The following is a 20,651-nucleotide window of genomic DNA, read 5'->3' as shown; positions in this document are numbered from 1 at the left end:
TCAAGGACTTCCCATATTTCAGAATTATAATGGTGAAATGCCTACATCAAAATCTTAAACTCAAACATTAATCAACAAAATGAAAGACTAATTTTATAAGAAAAATGTAATAAAACTCATTTTAAGAAGTTTTCCCTTCATTATTTTTTCCTTTAAAAGAACCAATTCTCTCCTAATGGTAATTATGCTGCTTTGGAGTGATGATAATACTCAGGCAGCTCAGTTTTAGGCTGCTGTTTTTAAAGTGAAGCCAAATCACTTCAATCACTTGCAAGTTGAAAAGTAACTTTCATAAACTTTTCCACCAGTTTAAGTAAGTTAGCTGTGATCTTTCAGATAGAAAGCATTATACTATTGCCTCCAGACTGTACTTTACTACTTCCGGTATGGTCTATGTACCAGCCTTTAAATTGCACCACCACCTTTTTCATAAAAGAAAAAAAAAAAAAAAAAAAAAGGCAACGCCTTCAAATGAACCAGTAAAGGAAAACTCACAGTTTTAGTGTCTGTATCAGCAGTTTAACGCGCTGCTATAACTCCTGGGGAGAGCGGGGGGTTGGGGTCCTATATCTTGTATTATCTAAATGATTTTTCTGATATTGAAAAATCAGAGCAGAATATTCTATTGTTTTAAACAGTTAAAGGAACACCAACATTTTCATATTAAAATAATATTAAAACTAAGACATTATAAAAAACTACAAACACCCCTTGTACTTCAGAAGGCAGCACCAGTTTAAACGTAATCAAAGAGAGCCTTTTTACCATTTACAATTAACACTCAAAGCCATGGAAGTTGTATACACGTTAGGATGACATTTGTTAATAAATGATGTGGTTCTGAGGACATAAAAAAAGTTTACCCTACGTCCCTTTAATATCCATTTCAAATTGTCAAAAAGTTCAGAAAGCTGGAAAGTGTGAGACATAGCAGAGAGATCTTACCATGTAAGCAGGAGCTAGAAAACGTAGAACTAGTCCTGGCTCTTAACCAGATTCCTTCTGCAATCTTGGACAAGTCAGAGCTACTTTGCCTCCACTGCTCCTCTTCATAACAGAGAAGCAGTATTCACATCTTTCTAGAAATGCTGCGAAATGTTGTTGGTTTCATTACGTTTTTAAAAAAATACATATTTACAGGGAAAAACATTTCATTTTCTGGCCTGCTGTGCCACTTCACTGTTTCTCCCTCGCCTCACCCCCACACACACACATGTTTTCGAAGTAATGTAAGCAGTTGGAGGGAGGGAGAGAGAAGGGGCGGAGGGAAGGTTACAGCATGTATAAGACTGGGACGTCACATATGTCCCGATTCATGCATTTCACAGAAAACTGCATACTTTCTTCTGTGACTGCTATAGCATACATCAGTGACAGAGAAAAACCGAGGAGAAGACCATGAAAGAGGATCCTTACGGTGAACAGTAAGATGACTCTGAGTATCTAAATGAAATTATTTTCCAAGAAAAACAATTTTTGATCCTAATAACATTGCCTTTCCCCCCCCTACTTTTTAAATATAAAATCAGGTCAGGTACAAATGCTGTTATCTAACATAGTTAGAAAACAACACTTGACAAAATTGTGCTAGAGAACACTACACGGAAGCCAGTCAGTGACAGGGAAGTACTAAAGGACAAGACTCCAGGATTAACTTCTTCATGCATTATCTTTACCAGTATGTGTCTTTATATCACTACCAAAGCCTGTGTCTGTGCAAGATCAGAGGTATATTGAATGAATGACTACTCACTGTTCTATTTGTTCTTATTTCGTGAACATCATTTTATTCAATAGTGTATGTATTAGCCAATAAAACATACTGGCAAAAGAAGTTACTTCTGGGTATGGAAGGGAAATACAACACACAAAGATACCTTTGTTCAAAATACTTACAAATTACTGGTATATTACTTAGAACAATCTTACAGATGAAGAAACTAGCATGAAAAAGCCATCAGAGCTAGACAACTGACTCTCAGTCCCAATGCATCCATGAAGAACTACAGGAGGATCATCAATGTAAGTATCAAACCAAAAGGACAAATTATGGCCTCATCTGTACAGCAGTGGGAACCAGAATAACTAGTTACGTTGTAAACACACTCTTCTTTATTATAATGCTACCTTAGAATAGCATTGTTCTGTTTTAATTGTTAAAAGGCAGGGGGAGCCCAAACAACAACCTAAACCATGCCAGTTCTGAGCTACTCAATTTATTTCTCAGTTTTAAGGTGATTATCATTTTTTTAGCTTGTTCAGTTTCACACACATGATTTTCGGGTTTTTAAACATTTTGACTCAGTAGATTTGCTTTTCGTACAATATTTTTACCTCCTTGGTTTATATTTGAGATGTTCTCCATTGAAGGCTATTTTTAATTTAAGACCTGAATCATCACTAACTGCAGATACAGCGAAGAAATTCTCTACCTGACATTCCTAAGAAGACACTAATCATAGAACTTGGAAAAGGAGAAATCAGTTGAAAAAAGACTGGCCTAGAGATTTAATTAAGGTACAGACACTCAAGGCCCTTTCCAAAACACAGCAAGCAGCTATTTGGTACCAACATAGTACGGTATGAATCACTGCATCTCATTATTATTCCCTAAAAAGGAAAACAAAACCAAACAAAAACTCCCTCAAAACGTCTGTTTCCAAAGAACAAAGGCAATTAACAGGGGGGAAAAAAATTCCAATGACAGTGTATTAGAGTGGCAAGGGAATTTAAAGATGCCATACGCATTAAGTTATATTTCCTAAATTAGGGCTTAAAGACAACAAGAATTGTAGATTCCTCAGACCTATTCAAAATTAAATTTACCCCAAGTTGAAAACATCCTTGGAGCACAACAAAGCTGGATTAATCTCCCTTCTCAACATACAGGCATAGCCGTGCTGCCTTCAGTCTCCATACATTTGGTGTTCTGCACATCATAAAACATTCCTTTATTTCTACCTATCTTGAGCTATACAACTAAAAATGATCCATAATAATTTTATACAGACTTCTTAACATAATCCAAGAGATACTTCTAAAGAATAATAATAAATAAGTAAGTAAAAGGTTCTTTATATGTGTTATGGTTATGTTCATACACAAGTCAGTCACCCAATATCTCAATGACTGTTAATGAAACTGAAAGCCTAATTAGGAAGATGAGGGGAATAACCCCAGCATTCTGGCCCACCTCCAATATGAATAATTGCATCTACCTATGCAAAATCCCCCTTGTCATTTCAATTAGGTGAGATATTCCTCATATCCTGCTCTTAAATTGCTGGGTATTGTTTATAGTGCCATTGTAAAAGTTACTGCATTCTAGCCTAGATATAGTTGCATTTTGATAGTAGCGATGTTGCAATTCCTGCATATTTTAGTTACTTTGTTCAAAAAGCCTAGTGCTTGCAAAAGGCTTCCTGTTAAAAAAAATAACAAAAACAAAACAAAAAAAACCACTAATTCATTGTGCATGTATTACTATATTACTGAAAGAAGTATAATATCTGTGTAGAACACAGGTAACACCTTAACAGGTACTGAGGTACAAAAATAAGTCAACCATGTGTAGGCATCTCCTTGGCAATTCAGCAGCGTAACAAGCAGCCACCTTATCACACTATCACAACTCTGAATGTCTCAGAAATTAAGCCAAAGCTAACACTTCTCCCTATTGACTGTGAAATCCTACCAGTACGTTAAAACACCCTTCTAAAAATTTATATATACACGCATCAAATTTAATAAGGAAGAGAATGAAGTCAGTCACCAATCAGCCCTTCCAGGGCCTCCAAAACAAGAGTTGCACCTATTTCTACGCCTTGTTTCCTGCTCAGCAGTACGCACACGCCAAATACCTGTTCCCCAAAACAGCCACTGATTCCCCCTCGTCGCTTTCACTTTGTCTCACCCACCATCTCCAACTTTCTCTGAAGAGCCACAAATTTTGGCTTGTGATGTATTTAGAATTGTTCATCTGACTAAAAAAAGAATTCCTACATGAAAAAGGATTGAAAGCTTTGGTAGGTTTAATGTTGACTTAAAGAGGGACATCTGGGGTTTATTATTGCCTCACCATAGCAGAGAGCTTGCTTCCTCTCCTCTTTTGGCTCTGAATTGCCACTGAAATGGTTATTAGTAAGTAAACTCCTGGATGCTTACATTAGCCATGCTAATATGGCCCACAGTCCTTTTATTGTGCACTCCTGCTTTAACTCTCCCTATCCCTTAAAAGATCCAGTTTTAGCAGACTATAAAATCCACTCAGAACAGTACTCACTGTTTTTAGTTATGAAAGCTAAAAGATACCTTTTATTTAGGAAAATACGCAAGCAGATATCTGCATCAAAAATCCACATTAACACTAACTGTACTTACTATTTCATGCAACATTTCAGTAACCACGTCAGCGATTTATTGCTCCATTATGGCAGTATGGAAACTTCCACAATAAAATACAGGCCAGGAGTGAAAAGAGCTGTAAAACCATAAAAAAAAAAAGTTTGCTTTTTTCTTGCCCTGGCCTCCTAGGACTGTAAATCTCAGGCTTTCTTCTTCCTAAATTGTCTTTTTTCAAGGATTACCAGTGTTATAAATACCTTTGCCTTCTACTGACTAGACACATTTTCTTCTGTAGATTCACTTCCTGTGGGAAATGTTAAATCGAAAATTACACACGCACACACACTATAAGAATTGCGATCATTGCCGCACTTCTGTTAATATGTTAAATAAAGCACAAAGAATAGACCAGCTTTCACTTTATCATTATCTTCTATAAAAGGAATATCACTCTTGCATGGGAGATAGTAATATATATATTAAAATTTATTTCAAAATACAGTAGAAATTAATTTGCGTTAAGTAGACCTGCTGGGGAAAAAGCTGCACACACCAATGCTTAAGCGTAAGTGTGCATCTGTCCTTTAAATACGCATAGCAGTAATAGCTTAGATGTAGGAGTTCAAATCATGGCCAGTCTTACTGCATACACAAATTTGCATCAGGCAATGCTAAATTAAGAAGCACCTCCGATAAGTTTACAAAAGACAAAGAAAAAATTGGTTGTAAACTCTTCTGCATTGCAAAGATCTCTTTTGTCTGTCAATCAACAGAAAAGTATTATTCCACCATCACAAAAGGCAAACCTTTGGAGGCAGTATAGGTCTGTGTGTTGTGCAAATGTGCAGTTGCTAAGAAGCAAATATGCTTCTCTTCTAATCAAATAGCCCAGCTCAGCAATGCTGCTGGCTTGGGGCAAGAAGCAAATTCCACCAGCCACAAACTTAGAAACAGTCTTGAATTATTTGTTGCTGACCGCTGGCTGAACCCTGTCCTGATGAGCACCATCACCATTAGCCACTTCTCAGTGTATTCCATCAACCAATGGCAATAGCAGCATGCTACAGCTCAGGCTGCAAGGAATTGATCAAACAGGGTAATGAGACTATTTCTTCATGGAGGTTATTTTAAATGAATATAAATATTTTCTTTCTACATAATTTGCCACAAAAGGTCACTGAACTCCCTGCGATTCTAAAGAAAAATGCTGTGGTATCCCCTTTATATATTTGAGTTAGGATATAGCCAACAAACAATTCCAGGCATTTTTGATGATCGTGTAAATCTTAATGAGGTGGCATCCCAGACAATTGATTAGCGGCAACATTTTATCTTCACATTTAGTTACGAACAAAAAGAAGATTTGGTGCTATTTTAGAAAATCATTATATACCTACGCCCTTAAAATCTTTCATGAGAGAATATATTCTGTGAACCTAAAGACTTACACTTTTACTGTTACAATAGATCATGCATATTTAGCTATGCTTGCCATACTTTGATATTATAACCCTTTCTATAGATTCTTTCAGCTGAACTCATATGTTAAAAATACCCATTTTGTATCAGAGTCAAGTTACTGATAAGGAGACCCACATTCAGACACCCTGTCTGTCGTCGTCGTCTTCTTTAAAAGACTGCTATAAAGAGACACCAAGAGATCCTTGAAATTTAATTCAAACCAACTGCTACAAAAACGTAACCAAGGCTCTCCTTGCCCCATATAAGATTTTTAGTCCTATCGTTTCCAGTACCAGACAATTTCTCCAGTGCTGGGAAAACACAATAATATTGATTTACATATCAGTTCAATAGTACTTTATTAGCAAAGGCATTACACTAGGGTTGTACTAAGACTATAATAAATAAATAGTGCTTATTATTTTTTTACTTTTAGGGATAATAATATACAAATATTCCAACAGGCCAAATAAACACAATTGCTCATGTTTGAGAGTTCACAATGTTACCTTGAACAACTTTAAGCAAATACTTTCAACACAAGAGAGAATTTAGATTTACACTCAGGGATGAGTATAATTCATTCGTCTGAGACAGCACTTGAAAATGGTGGTTAAAATAAAAATTTAAAATATGTATATAAAGGATTTAAATTAGTTAGCCTTGTCCTGATTAACAGGAGTTCACTTAAGTAATAATAAAAAGGGCTTTGGATTTCTTTTTTTTATTCACCCAAAATATTCAAAGCAAGTTTTAAAAGCAGAATAAAAACATGTTATCTGAAGCTCTGTTCTTCATATTTTGTTGGGATCCTCAGGCTTTTTTTTTTCCCCTTATATGAATGTTTCTGACCAGTAGAGGAAATAAAAATAATTAAAAAATTAATAAGAACAATAATAATTACAAAAAGAGTTTAAATCAGAGGATTCTCCTCCCTCCTCCCATCCCCATTAAAATACTATTTACAGAGCATTCTTTTCTAACTCTTTATCAATACGATCATTATACCTTGTATGGCAGTGAAATGCATCTAAGACTTGAATAGAATAAAGCAACTCAGATGTGTTTGTTCCACTGAGCCACCATTTCTAGAACTTTTTTTTTTTTTTTTTTAAGAAAAGCTGACAGCAAAAATAAAACTGTAGTTCTGTAATAAAAAAGATAGCTGGGTTGGCTAGTTATTCCAAAACATAAAGTTTGTTACATCTGTTACATAGACGCTACAAATTCTTATTTATCCATAATTTCTTTAAAAAGTGAAAGTTCCCAAAAATAAAAGTAGGCAATTCTACATTAATGTTGAAGATCTATAAAAATCTGCGCGAGCACATGATGCTAGTACTATTCAAAAGGTACAAAAATCCTGGAAAACTGTATTTTAAAAATGGGTGGAGGAAGCCAATTGACACACAAATCCTAATTAAAAAAAAAAAAAAGCAGGCCCTTACAACACCAATAAAAACTAATATTCACTTGGGCGGGGGGGTTGGGGGGCTGGATATCAGCACCCAGTAGCAGAAGACATCTCATCAACAGACTAACATTTGACAAAAAGCAGTGGAAACAGCAAAGAAGCCAATACAACTTCCAGTGCCAAGGAGCCAGATGGCACTGCTGGAAAAACTATATCTACAGACTGGCAGCTTGATCCCATGATTATTGCCCAAGGGAGGAGGAAGAGGAAAACAAGAGGTATTTCAGTGTGATGGAGTAAATCAATTATCACCAGCTCACTACGGCATTTTCACATTATTTTTATACCGCATTCTAAATATTACTCAAATGAATGAGAGCATTGGAAGATTCCAGCGATCTGAGAGAGGGGGAAAAAAAAAAATAGGTATGCCATATATTAAAAAAGCAATACATACTTAAATGCACCTCTATCAACTGCATCACATAGTCCATATTTCCAAATGAAATCTGCAGATATGTTGCGGTTAACAAGTAAAAACAAAGTTTTATTTTGCAGGTTTTATTTTCTATCTAAAATACCAAACATTATCTATACAGATTACAGAAAAAAAAAAAATCTCTGCACTTCTCAATGTTATGACTACATTCTTTTGTGTATTTTCAACTCTTAACTTGCAGTTATTTTACACACACAATTACAGAATAGCCATTGTGCTAAAATATTCCAAAAAGCTTTAATCAAGAAAGTTTGTGGTAGCCTCACCAATTATTTTTCTGTTAAAATACAGTATTAAAGCCAGCTTCTGAAGAAGCTGTTAAAGGGAGAAAAATCACTCCACTCCTACTTTCATATAAGGAAAGCTGTTCTAGAAATCAAAAAGACAAACTTTTTCCCCTCCACCTTCATATGCATACATATTCAAATTACTAAACACAAAACAGAGAGAATTATAAGAATGTGTTAGACTCTCCACCTGAAAACAGGCAAGGTTAGTTTTTGTTTTAATTGGAAGTCAATGACAACACTTCCATTAACTTCTTTTCCAGGCAACAGTAATAATGAGGCCCATTTCCTGTATCCATGCTTGCAAAACAGTAATTTATCTGTTACCTACCAAAAAGACTTGGACCACCTTCACTTCACTTGTCTCCATCCTATTTTTGTCTTATAGTACAACCATATACACAGTCCAAACATCCTTCTGCCCCCAATCACATTCTTTCGACACTAATCCTTCCCCCTTTCCTCTTCAGTGCAAAGTGGTGATGCACAAGTGCAGATACGTGGAGCACATAATAAACTAACTGCATCTTTGAATATGCATCGTGAGTATTTATACATCACCCATGTCCATATACAGAAATACGAAATGTGACTGTTGAGGAACAAACAAAAAGATGGTTTTATAATAACTTTTCCTAGTCTTCATATAAGAAAGTTATTATCGGACTGTGATGTACTTTCCATTAAGGAATGTGTGTTCAGGTAGACAGAGCAAATATTCAGAAGGCAGCCAGAAAATCTTGTTTAGACCAGAAGAGGTTTTGCTCCATTTTATAGTATAGGATCATTCATAATTCCTTGCCCAAAATAGGGCCAAAACTATTTCTGACTACCAGCAGTAGAGAAGACAGGGCTAAGATCCTCATGGGATATTACCTGTCATTATTGTGATAGTCAGTGGCGAGTAGCTCTGACTAATATTAGTTAAGAAACTGTAGTAATAAATTTAGTTTGGAGAAAAGATGGCATTCAGCATTTTTAGTCTGCTACTCTAAAGTCCTACTCTTGTAAGTAATCCAAGTAAACATCTATGGAGAATTACTGAGGGAACTATCAATCAAACTAATGCTGTCTAGTGACAGATGTCCAAAGGAAGTATGGTTCCTGCTGCAAATTTTTAAGCAGTGAACAATACCTGCAACATCTTCTTGATCAGGGCAATAATGAACTTGCCTGTATAGTGGATATCAAAGATTTAATTTACAATGTTTGGGTTTTTTCTTTGCAAAACACTTTAATAAACCGTTTCATGACATAGTTTTTACTTTTCCATTCAAATTTAATCTCAAAATTCACAAATATTAATCCATTGCAACCGCCCTTTTATTTAAAAGGAAACGAACCCAAATCCACTAAATTAATGCCTGGATTGCATGACGCCTGACAGAAAACAGGCCTTTTTTTTTTTACTTGCTTAATCTCTACAGATACACTTTGCACCTCTACAGAAAGCACTAATCAGTTAAAACACAGTAACAGGAATATGGGAAAAATCTTTTTCTGTTCATTAGTGTTGATACACACTTCAGTGCATGCAACAAATTAAATATGGGCAAAAATTTCTAATCGCCAGAGAAACAAAAGCCTACACCAAACTTAATTTTAATTCTTACTTTTATTGCAAGGCTTTATTTTTTTTCAGTTGGGTCCTATATCTAGGCACTCTAAGGCCTCATCCTTGACATGGAAAACATGAAGCACTACATAGAGCATTGTTGTACATATTCCTCATCTAGCCTAAAACAAACCGTTATGTTTCTGTAAAGTTTTTCTCCCCTGAGATGTTTGGTGCTACTGCATAGTATATGCTGAAGGCAGACCCATTTTCCTGTTGTACTTGGCAGATATCAGGAAGGAAAGGACACCTTTTGCCTTGAATGCCGAGCAGCAACAATCTGTTGGACTTGCTCACCTCTGGAAAGGTACTAGAAGAGTACCCACCTGAAGGTGCCACTGAAGTAACATGAAGCAGTGCTATCATCTACGATTGATGCATCTCTCTGTTTCTGGGAGGGAAGGAGTAAGAAGCAGAATGGAAGCTGACTTGCCACTACTGCTTGGCAGGAAGAAAGAGGAATTACAGGGAAATCAGAAGGTAGAAATTCACTCAGCTGAGGAAAGCATTAATAAGGTCCTAAATCCATAATTAACAGCCTCCAAAACACACTTGAAAATCTTATCACCTATCAAAGGGGCTGAAGGAAAACTTTCCCTCTTCCCTTTTATTTCAGCTATTTGTGATGTATAAGAACCAATCTAGAAAAACATTAGGCCAACAAGCAATGTAAAGTAAATAGAAAAATCTATTGCACTTCAGCTTTCTAGGGTTTTTTTAACATAATATTGTTAGATATCTTGAATAAAATTACGATCTAATATGAAAAAGAAATGGGTTAAGCAGATCATTATTTGTTTTTTATTGTGGATATTGTCCTGAGTAGTGGTGGAGCATACATGGCTGTTTTGTTATTGCTCAGTCACTGAAGCAACATAGATGAAATAAAATGAGCAACAAACCATGTCATCTCTCCCATGGGAGAAAGGTAAATGTTAAAAGAACACAGGGGTTTATTGTTTAATAGGAAGTTTTTCATCATGATAATTAGAAGTTCAAACGTTTTAGTATCATCAATTTGTACACACTGTTAACCTACATGATGCCATTTTTAACTTTACTGTTGACTTTAACAGGGCCAAAATTTCACTTAAAACTTCTGCTTCCTATCAGAAATTAATCCCTTCTGTTCTGTGAAAATGGTTTAAATCAAAATTAATTAGATTAGCTTTGCATATTTTTTTGCATATATCTTTTTTTAACTTCTTCCTTCTCTAAAATAAGTCATTGCTGCTATATTCACTGCAATGGATCCTACAAATGAACAAACAAGCAAGCACTTCAGCTGCTTGTTCTTTTCATAAGGTTTCAACAGCAGTTACATGCGGAAAGTTATAAAGACTCTTCTTAGTCTTCAAATATATTCATGACAGAAGGGGGAAAAAAAAAAAAAGAAATATACCATCATTGTGTCCTTTATGGACAGAACGCAGTCAAATATCAACAGACTGCCAAGAAGAGTTCAGGGTATGTATCCTCTACTAGCAAGTACAATGCAACACTGGGACAAGCTGCCTGGGGAAGACTAAAGTTCACCGTTAGAGATTTTTAGGAAAGATGAGACACGTATCTGCCAAGAAATGTCTCAGGCATGCTAAAGGTGATACACTGACTTTACTCTTAAGATCCCTCCTGTCCAACAAGAAGTTGATCTTCTTTACAGCTTTTCACAATTTCAACAAAGTTAGCACTCTCATTTGTTAAGCAAACAGATTTGGATCTGGGAATTTACGCACATGTGGTCCCACGCACACCAATATCCTCACAAACTTAATTTTTAAAATACGCTTCACATTTTAAATTCCTCTTTAGTATGTTTTACTTTTCATTGTGTTCCATCAGCTTGTAAAAGATTGTATTCTGGGTAACATCTAAACTGTCCGTGTTTCAGCCTAACTCCCTAGTGATGCTTCCTTCCTCTGACAGCCTCAGCATACCACATTGGAAATTCTAGACTTCAGTCTTCCTGCCTGAGACTGAGTTGCTAATTATAATTTCTTAGAATTCTGAAAGCAACATTTCTGATCAGTCGTATTACCTTTTCAGCCAGAAATGTCCCAGAAATGCAGAATCATAATACATTGAAATACATAGCATTTCTTCCGCCATACAACAACAACATCTGTTCAGACACAGCAAGAGAGTCCACTAAACTGTTGATGTAAACATAGAATTACCTACATATATCAAAATAGTAAGTTACATTATTTACCAGTCACAATTCTGACAGTAACTAGCATCCTCTCAAAGCAAAGTTGGCATGCCAAAGTCCAGCCTTTGCCCATTTCCCACAGCACTGATGCTATTGCCCTCCTGCCAGCTCCTAATAAGAGCACAAAGTAGAAGTCACCTTTTCTCACCAAAGATTAAGTGTCCCAGTAAACCTAGGTCTTACCTCCCCTCAAGATGATCTTTTTTTAATCAAGCTTTAATATTTAAAGAGATATAAGGAATAAGAAAATACATGCTTTTCTGTCTTCAGAGAGATCTACCTATGAGAAAAACAAGACAAATAAAGAAGTTTCTCACTTCTTTAAATGGCTGTCATGCACTTCATTTGGAACTCTCTCCAGTACTGCAAAGCAAACAACTAATCTCCTAGAATAACTCAGGTAAGCTTCCAGTGCTGTCATCCCCAAGACAACCAAACATCCTCTCCATGTACATGATTATGATACTAGAATAGTGGTACACCAATACAAGACTGAGGGAACAGAAAGGACAAAAGGAAAGAGAAGAGGACAGAAAAATCCTAGCTGCCTTTTCCATTCTCCAACCTTTGCTAACTTAGTTGCTAATACTGCTTAACTGGCTTAGTGATAGAACACAGTTTTTGCTTTAATATAGTGCCTCAAAAATAAACTCAGTAGGAATGTAGTTGAAGAAAGTGGGAAAATACTTGTATATGCATTGTACAGAAAGATAAGGTCTTACGCTGAACTCTACCCTTCGTCCGTGACAGTATTCAAACCTTTACGCCTATCAAATAGGGAAAAAAAGGGGAAAAAAAAGGAGGTGGGGGGACGGGGGGAAGAAACTTAATCAGTACTTGTATTTGAGACTTAGTATGTCAAAAGAAGCAGCATGCAAAATTTAGTCACACAATTTTTCATTCTCACTTGATCAATCAAAATGCAAAATGTGATGTTCATGCAAAGGAAATACTATAGATCATGTAAAATACTTGACTCAACCCTGCAAAGACTTGTACAGAACTTTTCCAGAGGAGCTGCATGAAAACAAAGTGCTAGAACCTGCTGTTTCATTCAAAAATTATACCAAGAAAAGCATGTTGCAGGGAGCAACAAATTCCGCTAATTCTCCAGACTGCACTCTGATGACAAACAGTTAAAGCACAACTCCTTCATTTATTCTGATTCCTCAAAGTTCTCCAGATGTCCTGTTTTGCTTGCTTAGGCCCTACCTTCCTCCACTTCAACTACAGGGAAGTTTTAGGATGAGATTCTCTCCCTATTTAACAATTTTATACTAAAAAATGTATTTTATTCATAAACTATAGCCAAATACGATAATTTGAAGATCATACAAGTCCCCAGACACGTTTTTAGTACTTCTTTCATCCTTACATGCTCAAGGCAACATTTCGAGACCTTCCACAGCAATGATGATCTAAATTATTTTGTCGCTGCATTCACATGATCTTTTTAGATCCAGTAATTACCCAATCACATACTCCCTGAAGAGCTAAACAGACATATCTTCTGAAGAAGTGGTCAGTTCACTCACAGTACTTAAAGTCAGAAAGTTTGTTCCTTTAATACTAATGGCGTTTCCTACTATAGGATCCAGTTACTATACCATAAAACAAAAAAATTAAAAAATTACTGTTAAAAAAATCCCTTGAGATCATAAGAGAAGATTACACTGTTAAATAGGAAAGTTTCAGCATGACACTGAACCTAGATTTAATTTTCAGGTTTCCTTGGATGGTATTAAATGAAAAACAGTAACTTTTTCCCCATTAATGTCTCAACCAAAAATAAGTTTGTTACCAACTTTAAAGAAAGTTTTACTATTTCAATTTTTAAGTATTTTGGTATGCTTTTGTTTTTAATTGATCAAGACATATATTTTCCACTGCACACATTCTTTAAAATACAGGGGAGTACGAATTTACAAGACATAGTATTGTTATACAATGTACTATACAAAAACCTGTCATTTAAGTTGCAAGAAACCTAGTCATCAATAAGTGAAAAAATACCCCGCTCAAAAATCAATTATGTTGAGTCTTTTGTATAGAGAAGTAGTACACCTTTCAGGCAACTGGTATTAATGAGCAGACATGGCTATAGAATCTCCATCTGTTTTTCTGACAAAGCTGTGACTACTCCAGTCTCTCATTGAAATTCCATTAATCTGGTGCACCAAGGACCAATGTGAAAATCAAAACTCCATCTAACCCTTTATCAGCTCACAATAACCTACAAGTGAACTCTGCCTGTTAGCATACAGCAAGTTATGATTTTGCTATCAATCAGGCTGTTAGCCAATAAAAAAAAAAAAAAATCAAGTTAAGCAGGGAGTGCCTGGCAGTGCTGTTTTGTTTTGTCTGTCTTGTTTTGGGGTTTGTTATTTTATTTGGGGGTTTTGTTGTGTTTTATCCCTTTTCCAATTTCTGTAGGGTGTCTGGACATGTAAGCCTATGCATCATTCTCCTTCGTTGTGATTTAATTGCTGCCAGCAATCAAGTCAAAGCATCACTGAAGTGTGCTTGAATTTCATTAGAAGATATAACTTATGCTACTTTCCTACAGTACCTAATAAACCATAAAGAAACCAAAACACATATGGCTTGAGGGAATAACTGGAAAATTAGGTGGCCATTTGGGAACTGAGTGAACTTTTGAACCAGAGGAACAGAGAAAAAGAAATATTAAAAGGAAAGACAGACTTAGAATGCACACAGAGACGTGGGGGTTTGACCTTTTCAGTACCTAGAAAATTACATTAGCATTATGAAAAATACATATCATGTTTAGAGTTTATAATCCATCAAAGTTTAGATACTTTGTTAGTGCCTACCATAAGGTAAAAGTCAAAAGGACAACATAACAATCAGATTTGACAAAAGGCCTTTAGGTGACCTGTGCTAATTTAGTTATCCCATACTTATTGTTAAATGGATTATCTCTCTTGTAATTAATACACCATTAGACAAAGGTCACACAAAAACTCCAGGATTTTACAATGACTGTAATGTACACGTAATACACTAATTCTTTATCTGCTACCAAGCGTGTGCCTTCACAAATTATGTTTTGACAGTAACACTGCAAAGTCAAATAGTGACACTTTCAGAAGTCGTAGAAACCTTGCAGTCTAACTCAAGTATATAAAGGTAAATGCCTGTTTTGTTTGGGGCTTTTTTTAGCAGAAAGTTTATATAAAAGGTTTTACATAAAAATACGAAGGGACTTAAATATAAATAAAGAACACCTCAACTTGGTTACATATGGTTAGGCCCCTCTGTTAATGCTGAGAGCCTTGACCCTACACAAATGAGGTTTTACACCTGCACAGAGCGCTGCTAAACTAAACTGGTAACCATGTAAGATCAAACATCTACCTTATGGATGCAGCTTCTCGAGTAGGATTTAAATATTGAACATTAACAGACTGCTAAAAACACAAAAATACAGTATTAAGCTTCAACAAACCAATTCATGCCTATGCAAACTGAAACAAATGGCACCTCCGAGGGTCCATCCATCCCTTACAAGATTCTCCCAACACACATTTTCCTACATAGTATAGGTGGCTAGACCTGAATGATGGACTACGTACGCTGAAATCAAAATGGTCTTAGAACGACACACTGGACATTCAAAGAGGAAAACAGAAACACTCCTCCAATAAAGGAAAGTATTTACAGATCAAAATCTACCATCTTTTCTCAACTTTTCCTCATGCTGCACTCCCACTAGATAATTAAAGAGGATTTATCATAAAATGTAGAAAGACCAGTGAGGTAAAATCATCTTAAATACAACAGAATCTCACCCACTATATTTCTACCTAAACTGGAATGAATTAGCCAAGATATTGCTGGGCAGCTATTATACCTACTCTCATAATTATAACTTCCAAAACAGGCTAAAAATTAGTCACCCATCTGTACAAACTCATACAGTATTTCATATACTCTTGCATCAGCATTCTTCAGCCATTCATTATTTAGGTTTATGAACATTATCACTTTTTTCTTGATTAACTGTTTTGAAACAAATCTATAATTACATCTCCTATTAAACAGTCATACAATTTTGTCACATACCCTTTATGCAATCAGTACCACGTTATTAAGTTACAATTAGAAATAATGTTAAGATTATGTTTGTAAGCAAAAATAAAATACATGGAAAGTTGCATTCATCTGTAGTTTGGAAAATTAACTTGGGTTTTCTAAAAGCCATATTCAATTTGACTGATAATTATATTTCAAGCAGAAAGTAAAAAGGCTTGTTTTTATTTTTTTAATAGAAGGCCACATTGCCAAAATGCAACAAGCTCAATAGAAAAAAAAAAAAAAAGTGTGATTATTATTGTTACACATTTTACAGAGTTCTGGATATAAAAAAAATTGCGTTATTCTGAATCAGTGGTTAGAAGGTTTATCACTTATGCATGTACTTGACTTATCCCTGTTCTGCAATAGACATAATTTTATACCTCATAAAAGCAATTTATGTTTCCAAAGGGAATAATCTGGATAACATAAAATGTGAAGTGCTATGTTGCAGGAAGCATATTTTCATTCAGCAATTGTATTTCGAGATGGAGTTGCACAGTTTGATCATCATATCATGTCAGAAAACATCATTCACTAGTAAGTCTATCTAACTTCTAGTGCCACAAATTAATATACATCATTAATTTATTTGTACATATACTTAATTTATTGCTATATATTATCCATAGAAGGTATTTATATTATGTATACAATAAACGAATCTCAAAAATATGGACACTAAGCTAAAGCAAGCTTGTTAACTGTTGAAATATTCAATTGTTCATGTCTTCAGAACAGTCGTATTTAGCATTAAATTTAATGAATACAAAATAAAACAACATGGAAAACAGCTATGGAGCCTAGATATTTTTTTTCTTTAAATGCAAACTCCAATTTAAAATTTATACAATGAAAACATTCTACAAAAGACTGTCTTAATGGAAGGAAACATTGTAGGAATAATTAATTTAATATTTTATGAACCTATTCTGCATGGAGTTTGCAGAAAAATATTAATCACGTAAACTGTTTCATTATTTATTAGATAAATAATACAGTAAGCCATTAAGTAGCACAATAAAATTAAGCAAGAATCTGATAATGTTGAATTAACAAACAATTTGTTACTAGAAATATTCACACTTTTTTAGCCACTGATCTATCTTTAAAAACATATGCATCTACAGAAGATGCTTTGTTATGAAAAAACATGAGTTTAAAAAAAAAAAAAAATGTAAATTTGAGACAGCTTCACTATGCTCTAGGACCACTAGAGAGAGCTCTTCAGTTCCTTTAAAGGTTCTTGTAAAGGTAAGAAAACTGTCCAGCTGTGATGCTTATCTGTTTATCTGATTTCCAACACCAACATTCACATCACCAGGATCCGATTACATGAGTTTGTAGCAAACTGGCAAATCTAGTACGTTCTAAGGTAAACAGTGTCACATACCATCAGAAGGTGCTTCATCCTCTTTATCATATCGATCAGATGCTATTGAGACACTATCAGGAGGCGAAGAAAAAGAGCCCTCGGACTCTTCCTCATCTTCCAATTCTGTAAAAGTCGAAAATACATTGCTAGTTAAAACAGTCTATCATACAAACACAGACAGAACCTGAAGACAAATAATTTTCATTAGTAAGGAAGATACCGATTCCTGTCTGAAACGGAAAAAAAAAATCCCATTTCTCATGGACCCTCGTAATGTGCACCTTGAACATTCAAGCGCAGCTGTGAGCGCTGCTGTTCTAGGGCTACCTTCTAACCGGCCGCGTACATGTGGCCGCACTGGTTTCCCTAAACGCTGTCATATAATGACCCCGCTCCCAGCGCCGCACAGCTGACAACTTCTCACACGGGTGGGGGGGCGGAAAGAAACACACCCCACAGCAAAGAAGCGGGCAAGGGAAAATGCTGGCAGGAGGAGAAACGGGCAGCGCCAAGCGCCGAAGTTCTGCCCGTCCGCGCGCAGGAAGGAGCTGCGGCAACTTCCCTCCCAGGAACGGCCAAACTACTTTTGGCAGCAGTTTGTCGCCCTCTGCCCACTTTCACTTTTCTTCACCATAATTAGGCGCTACTTTGCAAACGTTGTATGTGTATGGGTGTTCCTCCCGTGAAACTAAAAATGGAATCGCCTTCTGACAGCACCCAGTCTGAACCAGTGGCTTAGTGCAGCATTCTGTCAATGAATTTCTTATATAGCTGAGAGCCCTATTACAATATATACAAAATCTACATTATTAGTTGACCTATGCACTACACTGACCAGAGTGCGTTAAGTGTGAAGGTCTGGGAAAGGTAAAGTGAAATCAATATGAGTCGAGGCTTTCATTTAATTAGACAAAACTTAAAGTTCTCTCTCCCAAAACTCGCTATCTTTTCTGAGATTTTTTTTTAACACCGTATAGGCAAAGAAGAGGTGCAAAAATAACAAACTACATTGTTCCTTTAAAAAAAAAAATCAAGTCTTGGTGAAGGAGGAAAATCCAATAATTAAATATGATAAAAATCACCAAACCAAAATCATAAAGCTGATGCTCCAACAGTTCAAATGACCCTGTATTTTCTTGAAAAGTATAGAAAGCTAAATTGCTCAAGCACTGCCTTTTGGTATATTCATATGCAGAAAGCTTTCCAGAGACCTCCAGACATGCTTCTCTATTCACATGTTCCCTGTTAGAGCACTGTATCGGATAACTCATTTCTCAGAATCCAAAATAAACCCCATGCATAGTGAAAATATTCTTCTCCACACAGATAGGAATAACATTCATCAGTAGGACTGTCTATCCATGGCTGAGAGTTTTACCCCTTTGCTTCCCATTTAATAATGGAAAATCATGGAAAATTCAGAGTCCGTGCCCAAAAAGCAGCATAGTTGTTCACAAAGAACAGCAAGTTTTCTATGCAGATAAGACAACAAAGCCTGATTTTTGCTTTGCTGGAGTTATTTTACATCCTGAGATTGTTGAATACCAAATTGGTTTTCCCTTCATTAATTTAGAATGCTTTTCTTGGGAAAGTTTCCTTTCAGGCTCCCATGCCATATAACAACTGCTTTTAATCTGAACCTGACTCCAATCTATTTTTGACACAGCCATCTTCCAGTAGCACTCCAGCCATCGTGTTAATCTGATCAAAATATTTGCATTTCATCACACCTGTCAAACCAATCAAAAGTAAATTATCCCTCTCCAGGATTCACTTCTTCCTCCAAACAGAAAACCAGAGAGCAGATAGCACGTGAACAGAAAATATTACGCCGTATTTACAACCTGCATGATCATCTTTCACACGGTCATGCCAGAGACCAGTTGCCTGTCTGTCTCTGTCTATATATAAATATATATATCTTTATTAGATGACAGACTCCATATAAAAAGAGCAGACATGATATTCACAACCTATACAGTATCAAAAGTTGTTCCACTCTTTTCCTGTCCTAAACTTTTACTAGTACTAGAATGCACAGAATATATATATAAAACCCCACCTCCAATGCCCTGGTTGTCAGTCGAAAATGTCCTCTTATCAGCCTATGCATAAACGTACTATTATTTAACCTTCATGAAGGTCCCAGCATAAATTTAAAATATTAGGCTGTATTTCTAGAGGAAAACATTTCCACAAACACCACACTCCAGCACTCAAAATTCATGGGCGGAATAGTAAACCTAAGTATATCTAAATGAGTAGCACTTACGGATGAAAACAGGCAAGTACGCACGTAGGAAGAATATCTCCAGAGAATTTTGCCCTACTCAGCTATACATAATCTCTTTCAGAGAAGTTGTGATTCCTTATGTAAGTTTGCACAGCTGCACTGTTACCCTGCTCTTCCATTAAGTTACAATACTACCATTTTCTAATTATACTAAGGATTTCAAATTCAGTAAACCTTTGTGCTTCGCATTCATATAAAAGCCAGATGATCTGGAAACAAGGGGCTTTTTAATATATACATATATATGCAGGGCACACGAGGTACATATCCTGGATATATACTGTATTTGAAACAACAAAAAACACGAGCACACCAAATGTAGATTTACAATAAAACAAATATCTGTCCCAAGTCTACAATATCAAAGTTCAAAATACTCCTAAAACAAAACAAAAAAATTGTTGAGGTATTACGAAGAAAGAAGTTACAAGCTCAGTGCTTTTAGAGAGTTTATAGTCTTCAAAGCGTTCTCTAGATGTTAAACAAAGGCTTGAAGACTTCCATGGGAAAAAACTCACTGAGAAATATAATCAGAACAAATATACAGATCCCATGTCAGACAGTACTATGTTTAGGCACCCACACTTTTTTTATGTAAAAAATGTGGAGTACAGATCACAGACACTAAATACAGCTACAAGCAACCTGTAGCCCTGTAGGGCTAGATTAAACTAAAAGTCTTCCATTTTTTATTTTAGATTAAATAAGTGTATTTGTAATTTTATATTATACACTAAAATGCAATCCTTAAATCATCTAATTTGTATAGAAGAACTGCAGGCATTTTGATAGGAGAGCTGATTCAATGTGCTCTGGAGCTTTAACAGACAACATTTCACAACGTTTTTATGTGCTCACGTAAAAGAATGACTACAGGCTAGTATCAGCCTTGGTTTTTTGCCTCTTAATTCTGGCAGGGTTAAAAGACATCTTAGGAGTGTATGCTATTAATATATAAGGATATTGCTCCTGACAGCTCATAGAGAGGCTTCCTCTTGATTCGGTGGGGTCTCCTGCATTCCCACTCAGAGTAATCTCTGCCCTTTCTCCACT

The 20,651-nt window shown here is 35.8% G+C and overlaps 1 protein-coding gene across 2 annotated transcripts in view; it reads right to left on the bottom strand.

The window, feature by feature from the left end:
- Nucleotides 1-20,651, bottom strand: part of SKAP2 (src kinase associated phosphoprotein 2) — a 119,675-nt gene that overhangs the window by 78,763 nt on the left and 20,261 nt on the right. For both annotated transcript variants that reach the window (XM_087772658.1, XM_087772670.1), the window contains exon 4: nucleotides 17,324-17,428. In XM_087772658.1, coding sequence (XP_087628784.1) covers nucleotides 17,324-17,428 — 105 coding nt within the window. The remainder of the gene's footprint in view (nucleotides 1-17,323; nucleotides 17,429-20,651) is intronic.

Source organism: Nipponia nippon, unplaced genomic scaffold, assembly GCF_047370975.1.
Source record: "Nipponia nippon isolate SJK-2023a ecotype South Korea unplaced genomic scaffold, ASM4737097v1 scaffold_1, whole genome shotgun sequence".
Lineage (NCBI taxonomy): Eukaryota > Metazoa > Chordata > Aves > Pelecaniformes > Threskiornithidae > Nipponia > Nipponia nippon.
This window is presented reverse-complemented; position numbering and strand designations above follow the sequence as displayed.